A 15,564-nucleotide genomic window follows, 5' to 3' on the forward strand; every position below is an offset into this window, starting at 1 on the left:
CAACTCTTGCATTTCAATGAAAGAAATTCAAAATGAACTTTGAAAAATCCAGACAATGTAACTGTGACAAGGTAAACCACGACAAAACACTACTGAAACATTCCAACTCTTGCATTTCAACGAAAGAAATTAAAAATTAACTTTGAAAAATCAAGACAATGTAACTGTGACAAGGTAAACCACATCAAAACACTACTGAAATATTCCAACTCATGCATGTCAATGAAAGAAATTCAAAATGAACTTTGAAAAATCAGTAGAATGTAACTGTGACAAAGTAAACCACGACACAATACTACTGAAATAGTCCAACTCTTGCATTTCAATGAAAGAAATTCAAAATGATCTTTGAAAAATCAAGAGAATGTAACTGTGACACCGTAAACTATGACAAAACATTACTGAAATATTACAACTCATGCATTTCAGAGAAAGAAATTCAAAGTGAACTTTGAAAAATCAAGAGAATGTAACTCTGACAAGGTAAACAATAACAAAACACTACTGAAATATTCCAACCCTCTCATTTCAATGAAAGAAATTCAAAATGAACTTTGAAAAATCAAGAGAATGTAAGTGTGACAAGTTAAGCCACATAAAAAAACTACTGAAATATTCCAAATCATGTATTTCAATGAAAGAAATTCATAATGAACTTTGAAAAATCAATAGAATGTAACTGTGACAAAGTAAACGACGACATAACACTACTGAAATAGTCCAACTCTTGCATTTAAATGAAAGAAATTCAAAATGAACTTTGAAAAGTCAAGAGAGTGTAACTGTGACAGGGTAAACCACGACAAAACTTTACTGAAATATTCAAACTCATTCATTTCAGAAAAAGAAATTCAAAATGAAATTTTAAAAATCAAGACAATGTAAGTGTGACAAGATAAACCATAATAAAACACTACTGAAATATTCTAACTCTTGCATTTCAATGAAAGAAATTCAAAATGAACTTTGAAAAATCAAGAAAATATAACTGTGACAAAGTAAACCATGTTTAGATGGGACATTAGAAAAGGAACTTGCTCTGACATGTCTTTTGAAAGGTATAACATAACATAACATAACATAACACAGCGTAGCATAACATAACATAAAATAACATAGCATAACATAACATAACATAACATAACATAACATAACATAACAAAACATAACATGACATAGCATTGCATAACATAACATAACAAAACATTACATAACCTAACATAACATGAAATATCATAACATAACATGGGGGATCCGGGGGGCCCTTTGAGAGCGTGGGGTACCTTTGAGGACTGGGGGGTTCCTTTAGGTTGTGGTGAGGTGGGAATTGGAGCCCTTTGGGGTTGGGGTAGAGGACCTCATGACACTGTTCAAATGGAACTTGTGTATTATAATGACCACAGTTTCACCCTCAAATCCTCTTCTAAAATCATCTTTTAAAATCATCTTTTAAAAAGTCTAACTGTGTCGCCGAAATAATTTCCTATAATGTCTAATATTGTTTCACCCAAATAATCTCTAAACGTTCTGTCTGTGTGTTCTTCTTTGTTTTGACAAATATGAGCTGTCAAATTTCAAATTACTAGGAAACCCTTTCGTGAATCACTCTCTTCATTGCTAAGATCAAATCATTTACCTGGAAACAATTCTCTTGAAAGAACTCCAAAGATATTAATAAACATTCGCTTGGGAACAATTCTCTTTGGAAACAACAAATTAATTCTCCTTTCGTGAATCAATAATTCTCCTTAGAAACAACAATACTGTTTCCTATTTCTGGGTCATAACATTTGCCTCGAGCATACACTTACAACAACAAATACTGTTTCCTATTCCTGGATCATAACATTCTCCCCTAGCGGGCAATTGGCCAAAACAACAGCAAGATCTATGAAAAAGAGGTCATTGACCCTGTCCCCGTTAGACTCGATAATCCATCAAAGTGAGAAAAATACTGTTTTTCCATTCTCACTGACAAAAATCATAAAACAGACATAAATTACTGTTGACATCCAAGAAAAACATCGAATAAATTGACCAGCATACATAACCATCCAAGAAACAACCATAAAAGTGAGAAAATTCCTGGTTTTTCCAGTGAGAAAAATCCTGTTTTTCATTCTCAGTGAGAAAACCATAAACCACGTGGTTCTCGTGGGAGTAAATAGGGCATCTCTACTTCAGTTGCCTTACAATCACTTTCAACTATTAAAAAGCGAACTAGCCATTTAAATTTCCAATCGAATGAACCCTTTCTGAAGTTTCTACGACAACGCTGTCTTTACTAAACCTTATATGCACCAAGGGAAAAACTTACAACTCTTGCCCCGAGGGCTGTGGGAGAGTTGTTATCCTCAAAGACCTAATTTCCAGAACTTAAAACTACATTTAATAAAATGGCTGTCTCAAAATTTCGATTGGATGTGTTTGAGGAAACGGTGGGCGTGAGAGGGGGGTTAGTTGCCCCAAATCACTTTCGACTATTAAAAAGGCCACTAGCCCTTTGAATTTCCAATCGAATGAGCTTTTTTGAAGTTTCTACGACAATGCCTTCTATAAAAACCTTATATGTCCCCAGGGCATAACTTAAAACCCTTGCCCTGAGGGTTGCGGGGGAGTGTCCTCGTCAAAAACATATTTTCTATTTGAAAATCAACTACGCTGAACAAAATGGCTATTTCAAAATTTCGATTGGATATGTTTTGGGGAATGATGGGCGTGGGGGGCTAGTTGCCCTCCAATTACTTTCGACTATTAAAAAGGGCACTATCCCTTTGAATTTCCTTTGGAATGAGCCTTTTTTGAAGTTTCTACGACAACGCCTTCTAGAAAACCTTATATGCCCCCAGGGTATAACTTAAAACCCTTTCCCTGACGGTTGTGGGGGAGTTGTTATCCTCAAAGACCTAATTTCCAGAACTTTAAACTAAGTTTAATAAAATGGCTGTCTCAAAATTTTTATTGGATGTGTATGGGGAAACGGTAGGAATGAGACGGGGGTTAGCTGCACTCAAATCGCTTTCGACTATTAAAAAGGGCACTAGCCCTTTGAATTTCCAATCGAATGAGCTTTTTTTGAAGTTTCTACGACAACGCTTTCTAAAAAAAACCTGATATGCCCCCGGTGTATAACTCAAAACCCTTGTTTTTTTTTCTCTCTGGAAATCAACTACGCTGAACAAAACGGCTATCTCAAAATTTCTATTGGATGCGTTTGGGGGTACGATGGGCGTGGGGGGGGGGGGCTAGTTGCCCTCCAATCACTTTCAACTATTAAAAAGGGCACTAGCCCTTTGAATTTCCAATCGAATGAGTTATTTTGAAGTTTCTATGACAATGCCTTCTGTAAAAACCTAATATGCCCCCAGGGCATAACTTAAAACCCTTTCCCTGGATTGTGGGGGAGTGTCCTCCTCACAAACATATTTTCTATGTGGAAATCAACTACGCTGAACAAAATGGCCATCTTAAAATTTTGATTGGATGTGTTTGGGGGAATGATGGGCGGGGGGGGGCTAGTTGCCCTCCAATTACTTTCGACTATTAAAAAGGGCACTATCCCTTTGAATTTCCAGTGGAATGAGCCTTTTTTGAAGTTTCCTCGACAACACCTTCTAGAAAACCTTATATGCCCCCAGGGCATAACTTGAAACCCTTACCCTGGGGGTTGTGGGGGAGTTGTTATTCTCAAAGACCTAATTTCCAGAACTTAAAACTAAGTTTAATAAAATGGCTGTCCCAAAATTTTGATTGGATGTGTATGGGGAAAAGGTGGGCGTGAGAGGGGGTTAGTTGCCCTCAAATCACTTTGGACTAATCAAAAGGGCACTAGCCCTTTGAATTTCCAATCGAATGAGCCTTTTTTGACGTTTCTACGACAACGCTTTCTATAAAAACCTTGTATGCCCCCGGGGTATAACTTAAAACGCTTGCTTTGAGGGTTGTGGGGGAGTGTCCTCCTCAAAAACATATTTTCTATCTGGAAATCAAATACGCTGAATAAAATGGCTATCTCAAAATTTTTATTGGATGTGTTTGGGGGAATGATGGGCTTGGGGGGGGGGGGGCATTTTGCCCTCCAAAAACTTTCGAAAATCAAAAAGGGAAATAGCCCTTTGAATTTCCAATCGAAAGAGCCTTTTTTGAATTTTATGCGACAATGCCTTATAAAAAAATCTTATATGCCACCAATTCGTAACTGAAAATCCTTTCTACGTTGGCTTTAGGGGAGTGTCTTCCTCAAAAACATATTTTCTATCTGGAAATAAACTACGTTGAACCTAAATTTTGGCTTAAAGTTTTGATTGGATGTGTTTGGGGGAATGATGGGCGTGGGGGGGGCTAGTTGCCCTCCAATCACTTTTAGCTATTAAAAAGGGCACTAGCCCTTTTAATTGCGAACCGATTGAGCTTTTTTGAAGTTTCTATGACAATGCCTTCTATCAAAACCTTATATGCCCCCAGGGCATAACTTAAAACCCTTGCCCTGTGGGTTGTGGGGGAGTGTCCTCCTCAAAAAAATATTTTCTGTGTGGAAATCACCTACGCTGAACAAAATAGCCATCTAAAAATTTTGATTGGATGTGTTTGGGGGAATGATGGGCGCGGGGGGGGTGGTTGCCCTCCAATCACTTTCGACTATTAAAAAGGTTACTATCCCTTTGAATTTCCAATCGAATGAGCCTTTTTTGAAGTTTCTACGACAACGCCTTCTAGAAAACCTTATATGCCCCCAGGGCATAACTCAAAATTTTGATTAGATGTGTTTGGGGGAATGATGGGCGTGGGGGGGGGGGCTAATTGCCCTCCAATCACTTTTAGCTATTAAAAAGGGCACTAGCCCTTTTAATTGCGAACCGATTGAGCTTTTTTGAAGTTTCTATGACAATGCCTTCTATCAAAACCTTATATGCCCCCAGGGCATAACTTAAAACCCTTGCCCTGAGGGTTGTGGGGGAGTGTCCTCCTCTAAAACATATTTTCTGTGTGGAAATCAACTACGCTGAACAAAATAGCCATCTTAAAATTTTGATTGGATGTGTTTGGTGGAATGATGGGCGGGGGGGGGGGGGTGGTTGCCCTCCAATCACTTTCGACTATTAAAAAGGTTACTAACCCTTTGAATTTCCAATCGAATGAGCCTTTTTTGAAGTTTCTACGACAACGCCTTCTAGAAAACCTTATATGCCCCCAGGGCATAACTTAAAACCCTTGTCCTGAGGGTTGTGGGGGAGTGTCCTCCTCAAAAACAAATTTTCTATCTGAAAATAAACTACGCTGAACAAAATGTCTATCTAAATTTTTTGATTGGATGGGTTTGGGGAAATGATGCGCGTGGTGGGGGGGGGTCTAGTTGCCCTCCAATCACTTTTGACTATTAAAAAGGGCACTAGCCCTTTGAATTTCCAATCGAATGAGTTATTTTGAAGTTTCTATGACAATGCCTTCTGTAAAAACCTAATATGGCCCCAGGGCATAACTTAAAACCCTTTCCCTGGATTGTGGGGGAGTGTCCTCCTCACAAACATATTTTCTATGTGGAAATCAACTACGCTGAACAAAATGGCCATCTTAAAATTTTGATTGGATGTGTTTGGGGGACTGATGGGGGGGGGCTAGTTGCCCTCCAATTACTTTCGACTATTAAAAAGGGCACTGTCCCTTTGAATTTCCAGTGGAATGAGCCTTTTTTGAAGTTTCCTCGACAACACGTTCTAGAAAACCTTATATGCCCCCAGGGCATAACTTGAAACCCTTACCCTGGGGGTTGTGGGGGAGTTGTTATTCTCAAAGACCTAATTTCCAGAACTTAAAACTAAGTTTAATAAAATGGCTGTCCCAAAATTTTGATTGGATGTGTATGGGGAAAAGGTGGGCGTGAGAGGGGGGTTAGTTGCCCTCAAATCACTTTGGACTAATCAAAAGGGCACTAGCCCTTTGAATTTCCAATCGAATGAGCCTTTTTTGAAGTTTCTACGACACCGCTTTCTATAAAAACCTTGTATGCCCCCGGGGTATAACTTAAAACGCTTGCTTTGAGGGTTGTGGGGGAGTGTCCTCCTCAAAAACATATTTTCTATCTGGAAATCAACTACGCTGAATAAAATGGCTATCTCAAAATTTTTATTGGATGTGTTTGGGGTAATTATGGGCTTGGGGGGGGGGGGCTATTTGCCCTCCAATCAATTTCGAATATTAAAAAGGGCAATAGCCCTTTGAATTTCCAATTGAATGAGCCTTTTTGGAAATTTCTACGACAACGCCTTCTATAAAAACTTTATATTCCCCCAGGTAATAACTTAAAACCCTTGCCCTTAGGGTTGTGGGGGATTGTCCTCGTCAAAAATATATTTTCTACCTGGAAGTCAACTACGCTGAACCAAATGGCGATCACAAAATTTTGATTGGCGGTGTGTGGGGGAATGATGGGCGTGGGGGGGGCTAATTGCCCTCCAATCACTTTTAGCTATTAAAAAGGGCACTAGCCCTTTTAATTGCGAACCGATTGAGCTTTTTTGAAGTTTCTATGACAATGCCTTCTATCAAAACCTTATATGCCCCCAGGGCATAACTTAAAACCCTTGCCCTGAGGGTTGTGGGGGAGTGTCCTCCTCAAAAACAAATTTTCTGTGTGGAAATCAACTACGCTGAACAAAATAGCCATCTTAAAATTTTGATTGGATGTGTTTGGTGGAATGATGGGCGCGGGGGGTGGTTGCCCTCCAAGCACTTTTGACTATTAAAAAGGGTACTATCCCTTTGAATTTCCAATCGAATGAGCCTTTTTTGAAGTTTCTACGACAACGCCTTCTACAAAACCTTATATGCCCCCAGGGCATAACTTACAACCCTTGCCCTGAGGGCTGTGGGGGAGTGTCCTCCTCAAAAACACATTTTCTATCTGAAAATCAACTACGCTGAACAAAATGGCTATCTCAATTTTTTGATTGGATGGGTTTGGGGAAATGATGCGCGTTGTGGGGGGGGGTCTAGTTGCCCTCCAATTACTTTCGACTATTAAAAAGGGTACTAGCCCTTCGAATTTCCAATTGAATGAGCCTGTTTTGAAGTTTCTACGACAACGCCTTCTATAAAAAACCTTATATGCCCCCAGGGCATAACTTAAAACCCTTAGCCTGAGGGTTTTGTGGGAGTGTCCTCCTCAAAAATATATTTTCAATGTGGTAATCAACTACGCTGAACAAAATGGCTATCTCAAAATTTTGATTGGATGTATTTGGGGGAATGATGTGTGTGTGGGGGGGGGGGGCTAGCTGCCCTCCAGTCACTTTCGACTATTAAAAAGGGCACTAGAACTCTCGATTTCCAATCGAATGAGCCCACTTTGAAGTTTCTACGACGACCCCTTCCATATGAAGTTCCTCTGGGGAAAAAAATAATAATAAAACATTGGAGCCGTATTGCCTTTACTATAGGCAACGCTACAGCGTTGCCTTTGATTCAGTTTGCTTTTTTTACGGTTTGTAATGAAATTAAAAGTATTTTTAGACAAAATATGACAAGGGAAAAGCTTTCAAAAGCTTTACCACCCTTCTGCCGTCCATTATGCTTTTTGGGTGCTTCTGCCTGCAGCCAAAATGTTTGATACCATCTTTTAAATTCTAGCTTTTCATTAGTGCTAAGCTCGAGTAACTTCTCTTGTAGTAAGTATTTCATTCTCCACTTCTTTTCATGAAATGGATTTATGATCCATGGTTGTTTTTCCATCGTCGGAATATGCTCAAATCTAATTTCTTAGTCATCATGCAGGGCAATTAAATGCTAAACAGGCTTCTGAATATCTTCATCAAATTTGTGCCGACTTATATCTTACTTCATAAATTTCAGTTTTCCGAGAAAAGCTGACATTAGACTCTTTGTTTTTGTTTTTTGTTTTTATTAAAGTTCCTCCGTGTAATTGTAGGTTAGGTCAAATACGTGATGTCTGCTTTTAAATTGATTAGGTTTTTTCTAATCTAGATTTTAATTTCAAGAAACTCTAACACTGATTCAAAATTAAGTGAGATATTTTTAAACATACACCTTTCGACAACCATCGTACTTCACTATGTAAGGACAATCATTGTAAGGGTTCATCACACAATTGGGCAAAAAACGCATATTCAATGCATTACTTCTTATTCGGTTGACTGCGTTAATCTCAGATTGAAGCAATTGGCGCAATCTATCCCTCCAATTCTTCGCTACTAGGTGTTGTTGGTGAATAACACATTAAACTACGGCTGCCGTTTTTACAAGTAACAGTCGCAGAGCTTCTTTAAATATTAGGCTACCTGCCTACATTGGTAGGGGAAGACAAGCCAACATATTAGTTCTTCACTATCTAAACCAGATAAATTTTTGTCGACCCCTGTTTTCGAATTGTGAACCCCTATTTTTTGTCAGACCAACGTAGACCCCTGTCAAGTCTCCCCTGATCTATTGGGGGTCCATCTGGACCACCTTGAGAATCACTGGTCTATGCTGTTGGGGAAGAATTCCAAAATTCCTCGAAGACTGAAAATGTGATGATTTGCTGAAACCAGGATGGGGAGTAGGAATAAAGGAATAAGAAGGTTCCTACAGGATTAAAAATATAAATAAAGAATAAATACCTATGTTTGTATATTTTCCTTTTTTTTATTGTGTACGCAGTATGACACTGTATGCCAGTTTGGCAACCAAAAGGACACTTTTATTTTGGAAAGCATCATAACTTTTCTTTACCGTAAAATCACTTTGATCTGTGATTTTTGAAGATTTTTCCTCTAGAGTTTGTAAAAAGTCGTTCTGAAAAACTCGTATATATATTTTGTATTTTTATTGGTGAGCAAAATAAAAACAGAAGTAATATTACAAAAAAAAACGATGGTTTTCTTCTGGTAGTTTCAAAATTATGAAGTTTTTGCGGTAGTGTCCCTATTTGGTCAGTCTCGTCGCTTTAATATGTGAAAATAAATAAGCGAAACAAATTTGTTAAATTTGACAAACACTTTTTCTGTAAAAATTTAAACATTAGCAACCTGCTGATTCCCAAAGACAAAGGAAAGATACACCTTCTTAAGTTGTTTCGTGCCATAGTTTTTGTTCTTTTGTTGACTTTTCATCCATGTTTCTTTTTTCGTTATTTGGCAACCGCCACTGTCAAAAACTGCATAACTGCATACAGATGTATTTTTCATAAAAAAATATTTTCTTATTTTCATGTTTTTTTAAGACAAATATGGTTGCGTAAGTTTCTGCCTAATTAGTTCAAGCAAGAATATTCCATTTTCACTTTAAATACTAAATTATCCAGCTTCTCAAGCAGATTAATATTTTAGTGCTATTTCTTTTTTTTTTTTGGGGGGGGGGCGGGCTCCTTTGAACCAGCCTTTTGGGCATGTATTTTACGTTAGAAACATAATCTCTACGCAAATCATTATGCAGCAACTTTTTCTTTTAGGAACTGGGACATTTGGTCGAGTAGTTCTGTGCCGAGAAAGGTCGACCCGATGCTATTGGGCTCTCAAAATTCTTGCCATTGCAGATGTGATCAGATTAAAACAAGTGCAACATGTTCAAAACGAAAAGGAGATCTTACAAAGTGTTAACCATCCATTTATTGTAAATATGTAAGTATCGAATCTTAAAAGAATGATTGGGTCACCTAAAAATGCCTTGATCTGTTTTGAATAAACACCGTAAACTAGAAGCTTGGTGTCTATTGCACCAGGGAACATTTGTACTTTAGAAAATGAAGCCGATTCCCCTGGAAACAGCCCCCGAGGAAGGTGTATGTAATGTCCAAAAATCATCATAATTTTATATTTCTTGTAAGTCTTTTCTTCCAGGGGCGTAATTTCCTATAAGGCAGGGGACAACCGCCCCTTCCAGACCCTAGCCCCCCAAGCACTAGTTTTCTCCCCAGCCTAAATTTAGTTTCTTCAAAAATCTTGTCAGAACTGAGATAAGCCTGCATAACTCAAGCATCCACGGAAACGGGTCAGTTTTCTCAGTATATTTTTGCCTTTATGGTACCATATGGCTCTTATTTCAGTTTTCACTGTCATTTTTACTTGATTTGGGAAAGTTGGCTCCAACTCCTCTGCTCCCCTCTCCTAGGATTTTGACGAAATGACGTAACTGTCTTCTTCCCTTTTCTGAAAGCTATAATTGGGTCCTGGTTCTTCCGGGCCGTACCCGGATGACACAAGTGGCAATGTGATCAGGGTTGCCAACTGGACATATTTTATGTCCAAAGGACATATTCCTGTGTGCCTGGACACAATGACATAATAGGGCAAAAAAGGGACATATTTTAGAAATTTGGGACATAAAAGGGACATATTTTGCAACTTTATGACAAAAAATAGAATGTTTCCCCGCTAGATACATATTTTTGTAAAAAAAAAAAATGTCATTTTTCACCAAATCGGTATTAAAACTACTTCTTTAGCACTAAATTTACTTAACTACTTATTTTCTACTAATTTTTTAATGACGTTATTTTTTTTACAAACGTTATTATTTTTCGGATTTGCTTGCTCTTTCCTGCAGACAACTATTTGCAAATACTCTTGAAATTCTTTACAATTTTGTATTCTTTCATCTATAAACGATTTTATTTCTCCTTGCTTTTACGCTACAGTCAAAATAATAGACAAGCAGGCAGCTTTTTCGATAAAAATCGTTTCACGGCTTCCAATGGTAAGGCAAAAACATCTATTTGTTTATCAAGTATTACGAACTGAAAATGAAAAGTTAGCAAAAGAAAAAAAATTAGATTATTGATGATCTGGAATCAATTTTAATATCAATAGATGTACCAAAAAATTAGCACAAGATTCCAAATATATAATATTTTTTAAGTATAGTGCTATCCATTAGTGGGCCTGAGAAAATTTGCCAAATTTTCGAAAAAGGTGAAAAACACCCCATAAAAGTCAAAGAATTTTAATAGAAATCATGCCATCAGATTCAGCGAGAATTTACCAGAACTTGTATACAGAACGTTTGTTATTTGTCTTTTTTCTCGTTGTTGATCCCATTGTACATGTAGAGACACTCTGAGGGAACTCTCAGGGGGAAGTTTTCAGCGGAGTTGGAATTCTCTTGGGACCTTTTTTTTGGCGAGGGGGATTTTCCACAGGAGAAATTTCCATGGGTGAATTATCACCAGGAAAAATTGTTCATGGAAAGTTTCTGGGGGATAAACTTTCCCGGGGGTGCGGCGGAGTATTTTCCAAACAGGGACATTCACCAATGACCTTAAAAATGACCATAAACTAAATTAATACAAGTCTTTCTTCAAATAAAAGTATGGTAAGGAGTATTTTCCAGGCAGAATCGCAAGCAAAAAATTTTCTGGTAAGGATTCACATCATGGATGGAATTGTCTGGGAGTAATTTCCCTGCTGAAGAATTTTGCATTGGAGGAATTTTTCGTGGGGAAATTTTCCACAGAGGGGGTGGATTTCCTGGGATTATCTGAAAAATGATCAGAAATAAATACAAAAACTACTTTTTTCTACCGAAAGGAAGGAGTGACATTAAAACTTAAAACGTACAGAAATTATTCCTTATATGACGGGGCTACTCCCTCCTCAGTACCCCCCACTCTACGCTAATATTCAAACTTTTGCCCAATTTTTTTAAAGAACGATTCTTGAAACAAAAGGGCCTTGCCACCCTTGGAGTAAGCCCCCCCCCCTCCAACCGTGAGGGAGAAGGGTGGAGCCACCCCCTCCACACACGGATTCTTTTCCCTAGATGCATCCAACACAAATTTTGTGAGAGAAACTTTGTTAAAAATAGTCCAAAGAACATATAACAATGCTCTCAGCGTTTACACAACCCTTAAGGGCCCGAGGACAAGGGTTGTAATTTATGCCCCAGGGACATATAAGGTTTTATGGAATGGGTAGTCGTATAAACTTCAGATGGGGCTCATTTGATTGAACTTTAATGCCATTTATAAGAGTCAAAAGTGATTTGAGGGCACCCTCCCCCCCCCCGTGCCTATCAGTTCCAAAAACCAGCATCCAATCGGAATTTGTAGACATCTATTTTGTTCAGCATTGTTCAAAGGTCCAGTAATTATGCCTTTAGGGTTGTCACTCCCCTGGTTGAAGGGCAAGACGCGCACCGCAACGTCGCTTGACTCCTGGATTGTACCTTATGACATGCGCAAGAAATGCTCTGATTGGCAAAAAGCTACCAAATGAAGTGAAAATGCTGACCCTAATGCCAACCATACCTGACAAGCGGAACTCTCGTAGGAAGATGAGCCTTAAGCTCCGAAAATTAGTTTTTTACTGTTTACATGTTTTTATGACTTTTTGCTTTCCCAATAGTTCATTTCTTATGGATGCACTAAATGAATCTTTTTCGTTTTCATTATATTTGATGTTAACTGACTACTTGGAAAGAGGTTTACAAGTCATAAAAAACCAGTTTCCGAGATTTCAAGATGGACATATTATGGACATATTATAGATAAACTATGGACATAATTTGGCTAAAAAGGACACATTTTTGGATACTCAAGGGACATATTCATTGACCAAAAAGTTGGCAACCCTGAATGTGATACAGAGCTCAGCCTGCTTGTTGCATCAACTTTAAAGCTTCAGTTGATAAAACTTCAATGTAGATTTTTACATGAAAGCCTATTTTGCATGAAAATAGTCTAGAACTGAATCCTTGACCTTGACAAACGCAATAAAACATATGTAGATTAACAACTCAGGAATTGTTCAAAATCAACAGCTTCATTACGGACGTTCTTTTTTTTTGGGGGGGGAGGCTTTGTTGCTCTGAGGGTCCTCGTTGTTTTTCAGATTCAATTTTTTTATTAATGTTTGCTGGGTGGGCTGAAAAACTAGTAAAGTCGTCTAAGAATATGGGAGAAGAGGGATTTTCCTCTAGCTGTCGTTGAAAGTTAAGTAAGTCAGCGGTATCAGATGGCATTGAGTAGTTTCCTGAAGAAGTTACTTGTTGCACTTAAAGAGCACATAAATAAACGGATATAATAAAATTCAAAAGAAAGCTAATCCCCATGGAAAGAGAATAGATCATGAAACAAATTTTCGTCAAAAATGTTACTGTTCTAAAATCCAGGACACATGCGAGAAGTGAAGTTTGGTTAATGCTATTGAAATACAACAAAATTGGATGAAAATATAATACTTTATGAACAAATTTGGGCTATATATTGGCACATTAGGGGGGGGGGGGTGTGGGTAAAGCATAGCATATGTTAAATACGTAACCTAATCTAGCCTAACTTAACCTAGCTACCTTTTAGTCCCCCTAACCCCAAAAAAACTAAAGTTTGAGTCTTTGTCACGGAGTGAGCAATATCTCACTATGCAGTGGAAACCTGTTTGTTAATAGCGACCTTGAGATTCCGATGCTTCTTTCGTGTGTCCTGGATTTTAGCACAGTACCAAAAAAACTGGTAAACATTAAAACATAAGTACTTCATTAACGCCAATTGGAAGAGGTGTAAATGACCCTCCCCCTATAATATGAAAAACACTGTTTTAGTATTTTCATTAACAAAAAATAACATTTGCCCATAAATTTCGGAAAATAGCCTACCCTTTTTTTATATCTTTGCCTTTAAAGAATTGGAAAGCTTTGCCCCCCCCCCTACATTTTCGTAAATTAGTGCCTCTGAAGTGCTTGAATGTATACCATTACACAACTACACATGTTATATCTTATGAATTTAAGAAGAAATTTATAATTAAATAATATCTGATTACAAATATTTTTTGTAAAGAATTTAATCCTTGATTCAAAGAGAAAAAATAGCAAAATAAGTGAGTCTATTACTCAACTAATCAGGTTCGTGTACAAAACTCAAGCCCAGGCCCTTTCTTGTCTCTGCTAGGGTATTCCTTAACTGGGTCTGTGGACCCTTTGCATGTCACGGAAACATGTCTAGGAATTTCAGAGTTTGCTGTTATTATTATGTAAAAGGTATTCCAATGTGACTAATTATATGCGAATTTATTTTGCGTATGCAAAAATGTAATTGCTCATCACATTACCGTAGAGAGGTGCATGCAACGAAACCTTAAGAAACTCCGCTTTAACATAACCGTTTTTCGCTTATATATAAGTTTGCGGAGTGAATAATTACTTTTTATTTGTCAAATAATTTTAAAAATGCATTCATACCACCTTCTTTGAATATCTATTTCTATGGAACATCGTCATAAAAATGAAATTGTAATATTGCTGAATTGTTAGTCGTTATTGCGTTGTGTCATGTCATATCAAAAGGTGAATCTTGCCAAAGTGCTTTTATGACAAGAAAAAATTAAAACGCAAAAGCTCAATGAACTATACGGACATCAAAATGATATGGTCGTTTAACTTTGTACTCTTGACAAGAAATTAATTTTTTACTGGTGTTAATCGTAGCACTTTCCTCTTATGGAATTTAATGAGTCATATAGCCTAAGCCAACAATAACAAGATCAAGCCTTTCGCTCTTAATTCTGCTCGCTGGTGCGTAGCAGGGACGGAAAAGGGAGCAAAGTCTTTTCGCTTTTTTCAAAGGCAACTTGATTTTGAATTGCTTATGGTAGTAGAAATACTGTAGTGATAGAGATAAGGGAGGATTGAGCTCCAACCATGAACCCTCCGTCTCCATATTTGAATATCTGAAAATGTTTATACTTAAGGGAAAGCACATTTTTGAAGCATCAGACTCCAGGGGCGTAATTTGTTACGATGCAGGGGGGAAACTGCCCCACCCACTCCGTGTTTACCTCCCCCTCCCTGCTGAAATTTATTGTCTTCAAAAATCTTGGCAAAACTAAGATAAGCCTACACCATTCAAACATCCACAAAAACAGATCAGTTTCCATTAATAAACCTTTATGTACGGCTTTTTTTTTCCTTTTTCACAGTAGTTTTCACTTGACTTGGGAAAATCAACTGAAAATTTGCCCCCTCCCCCTGGATTTTGACGAAATCACGTCACTGTTAGACTCCCTCCCACATTATCTGCGATCAGATTGTCTTCTTTCAGATATTCTTTTGGATCTCTGATAGGATCTTCTGGAAGACCAAGTCTTCCCTTCCAAAAGATATCTTGATCTTAGGGCTGTGGAAATACATGATTAGTGGGAAACAGGTAGAACTAGGGTCCATCTAACGACCCCCCATACATGAAAACCCGAAGAGCTAATTAGAAGTTATGAAAATGTATATGCTTAGGCTAGTACAACATTTTTGAAAGGACTAGACTCTTTCCCTCCTAATCTGTGATCAGATCTTCTCTTCTAAGATATTCTATGATCTGGGATCGGATTGTCTCGGAAGACCAGATCTCTCTTTCTTTTAAAGACAACTTGATCTCAAGGTAGTGGACATACCTGAGGAATGGGGAATAAGCAGGACTATAATCCATCCAGGAACACTTCCTCTCATGTAGATCCAGAAAAAAGTATATTCGAATTTCTAAAAATTTACTTGATTAGGTGTAATAAAGCATAGATTATAGATTTGTAGAAGGATTAAATTCCTTCCCATATAACAGAATCCTCCAATTTACCCCCGTAAAAA

At 37.8% G+C, this 15,564-nt stretch overlaps 1 protein-coding gene across 1 annotated transcript in view; it reads left to right on the forward strand.

Moving 5' to 3' along the window:
• The window catches only part of Pka-C3 (Protein kinase, cAMP-dependent, catalytic subunit 3), a 308,108-nt gene that overhangs the window by 19,785 nt on the left and 272,759 nt on the right, over nt 1–15,564 (forward strand). Inside the window, exon 2 of the mRNA XM_089104449.1 lies at nt 9,446–9,614. Coding sequence (XP_088960575.1) covers nt 9,446–9,614 — 169 coding nt within the window. The remainder of the gene's footprint in view (nt 1–9,445; nt 9,615–15,564) is intronic.

Source organism: Artemia sp. Qi Xiang Cuo, chromosome 18 (assembly GCF_049724085.1).
Source record: "Artemia sp. Qi Xiang Cuo chromosome 18, ASM4972408v1, whole genome shotgun sequence".
In the NCBI taxonomy this organism is placed as follows: domain Eukaryota; kingdom Metazoa; phylum Arthropoda; class Branchiopoda; order Anostraca; family Artemiidae; genus Artemia; species Artemia sp. Qi Xiang Cuo.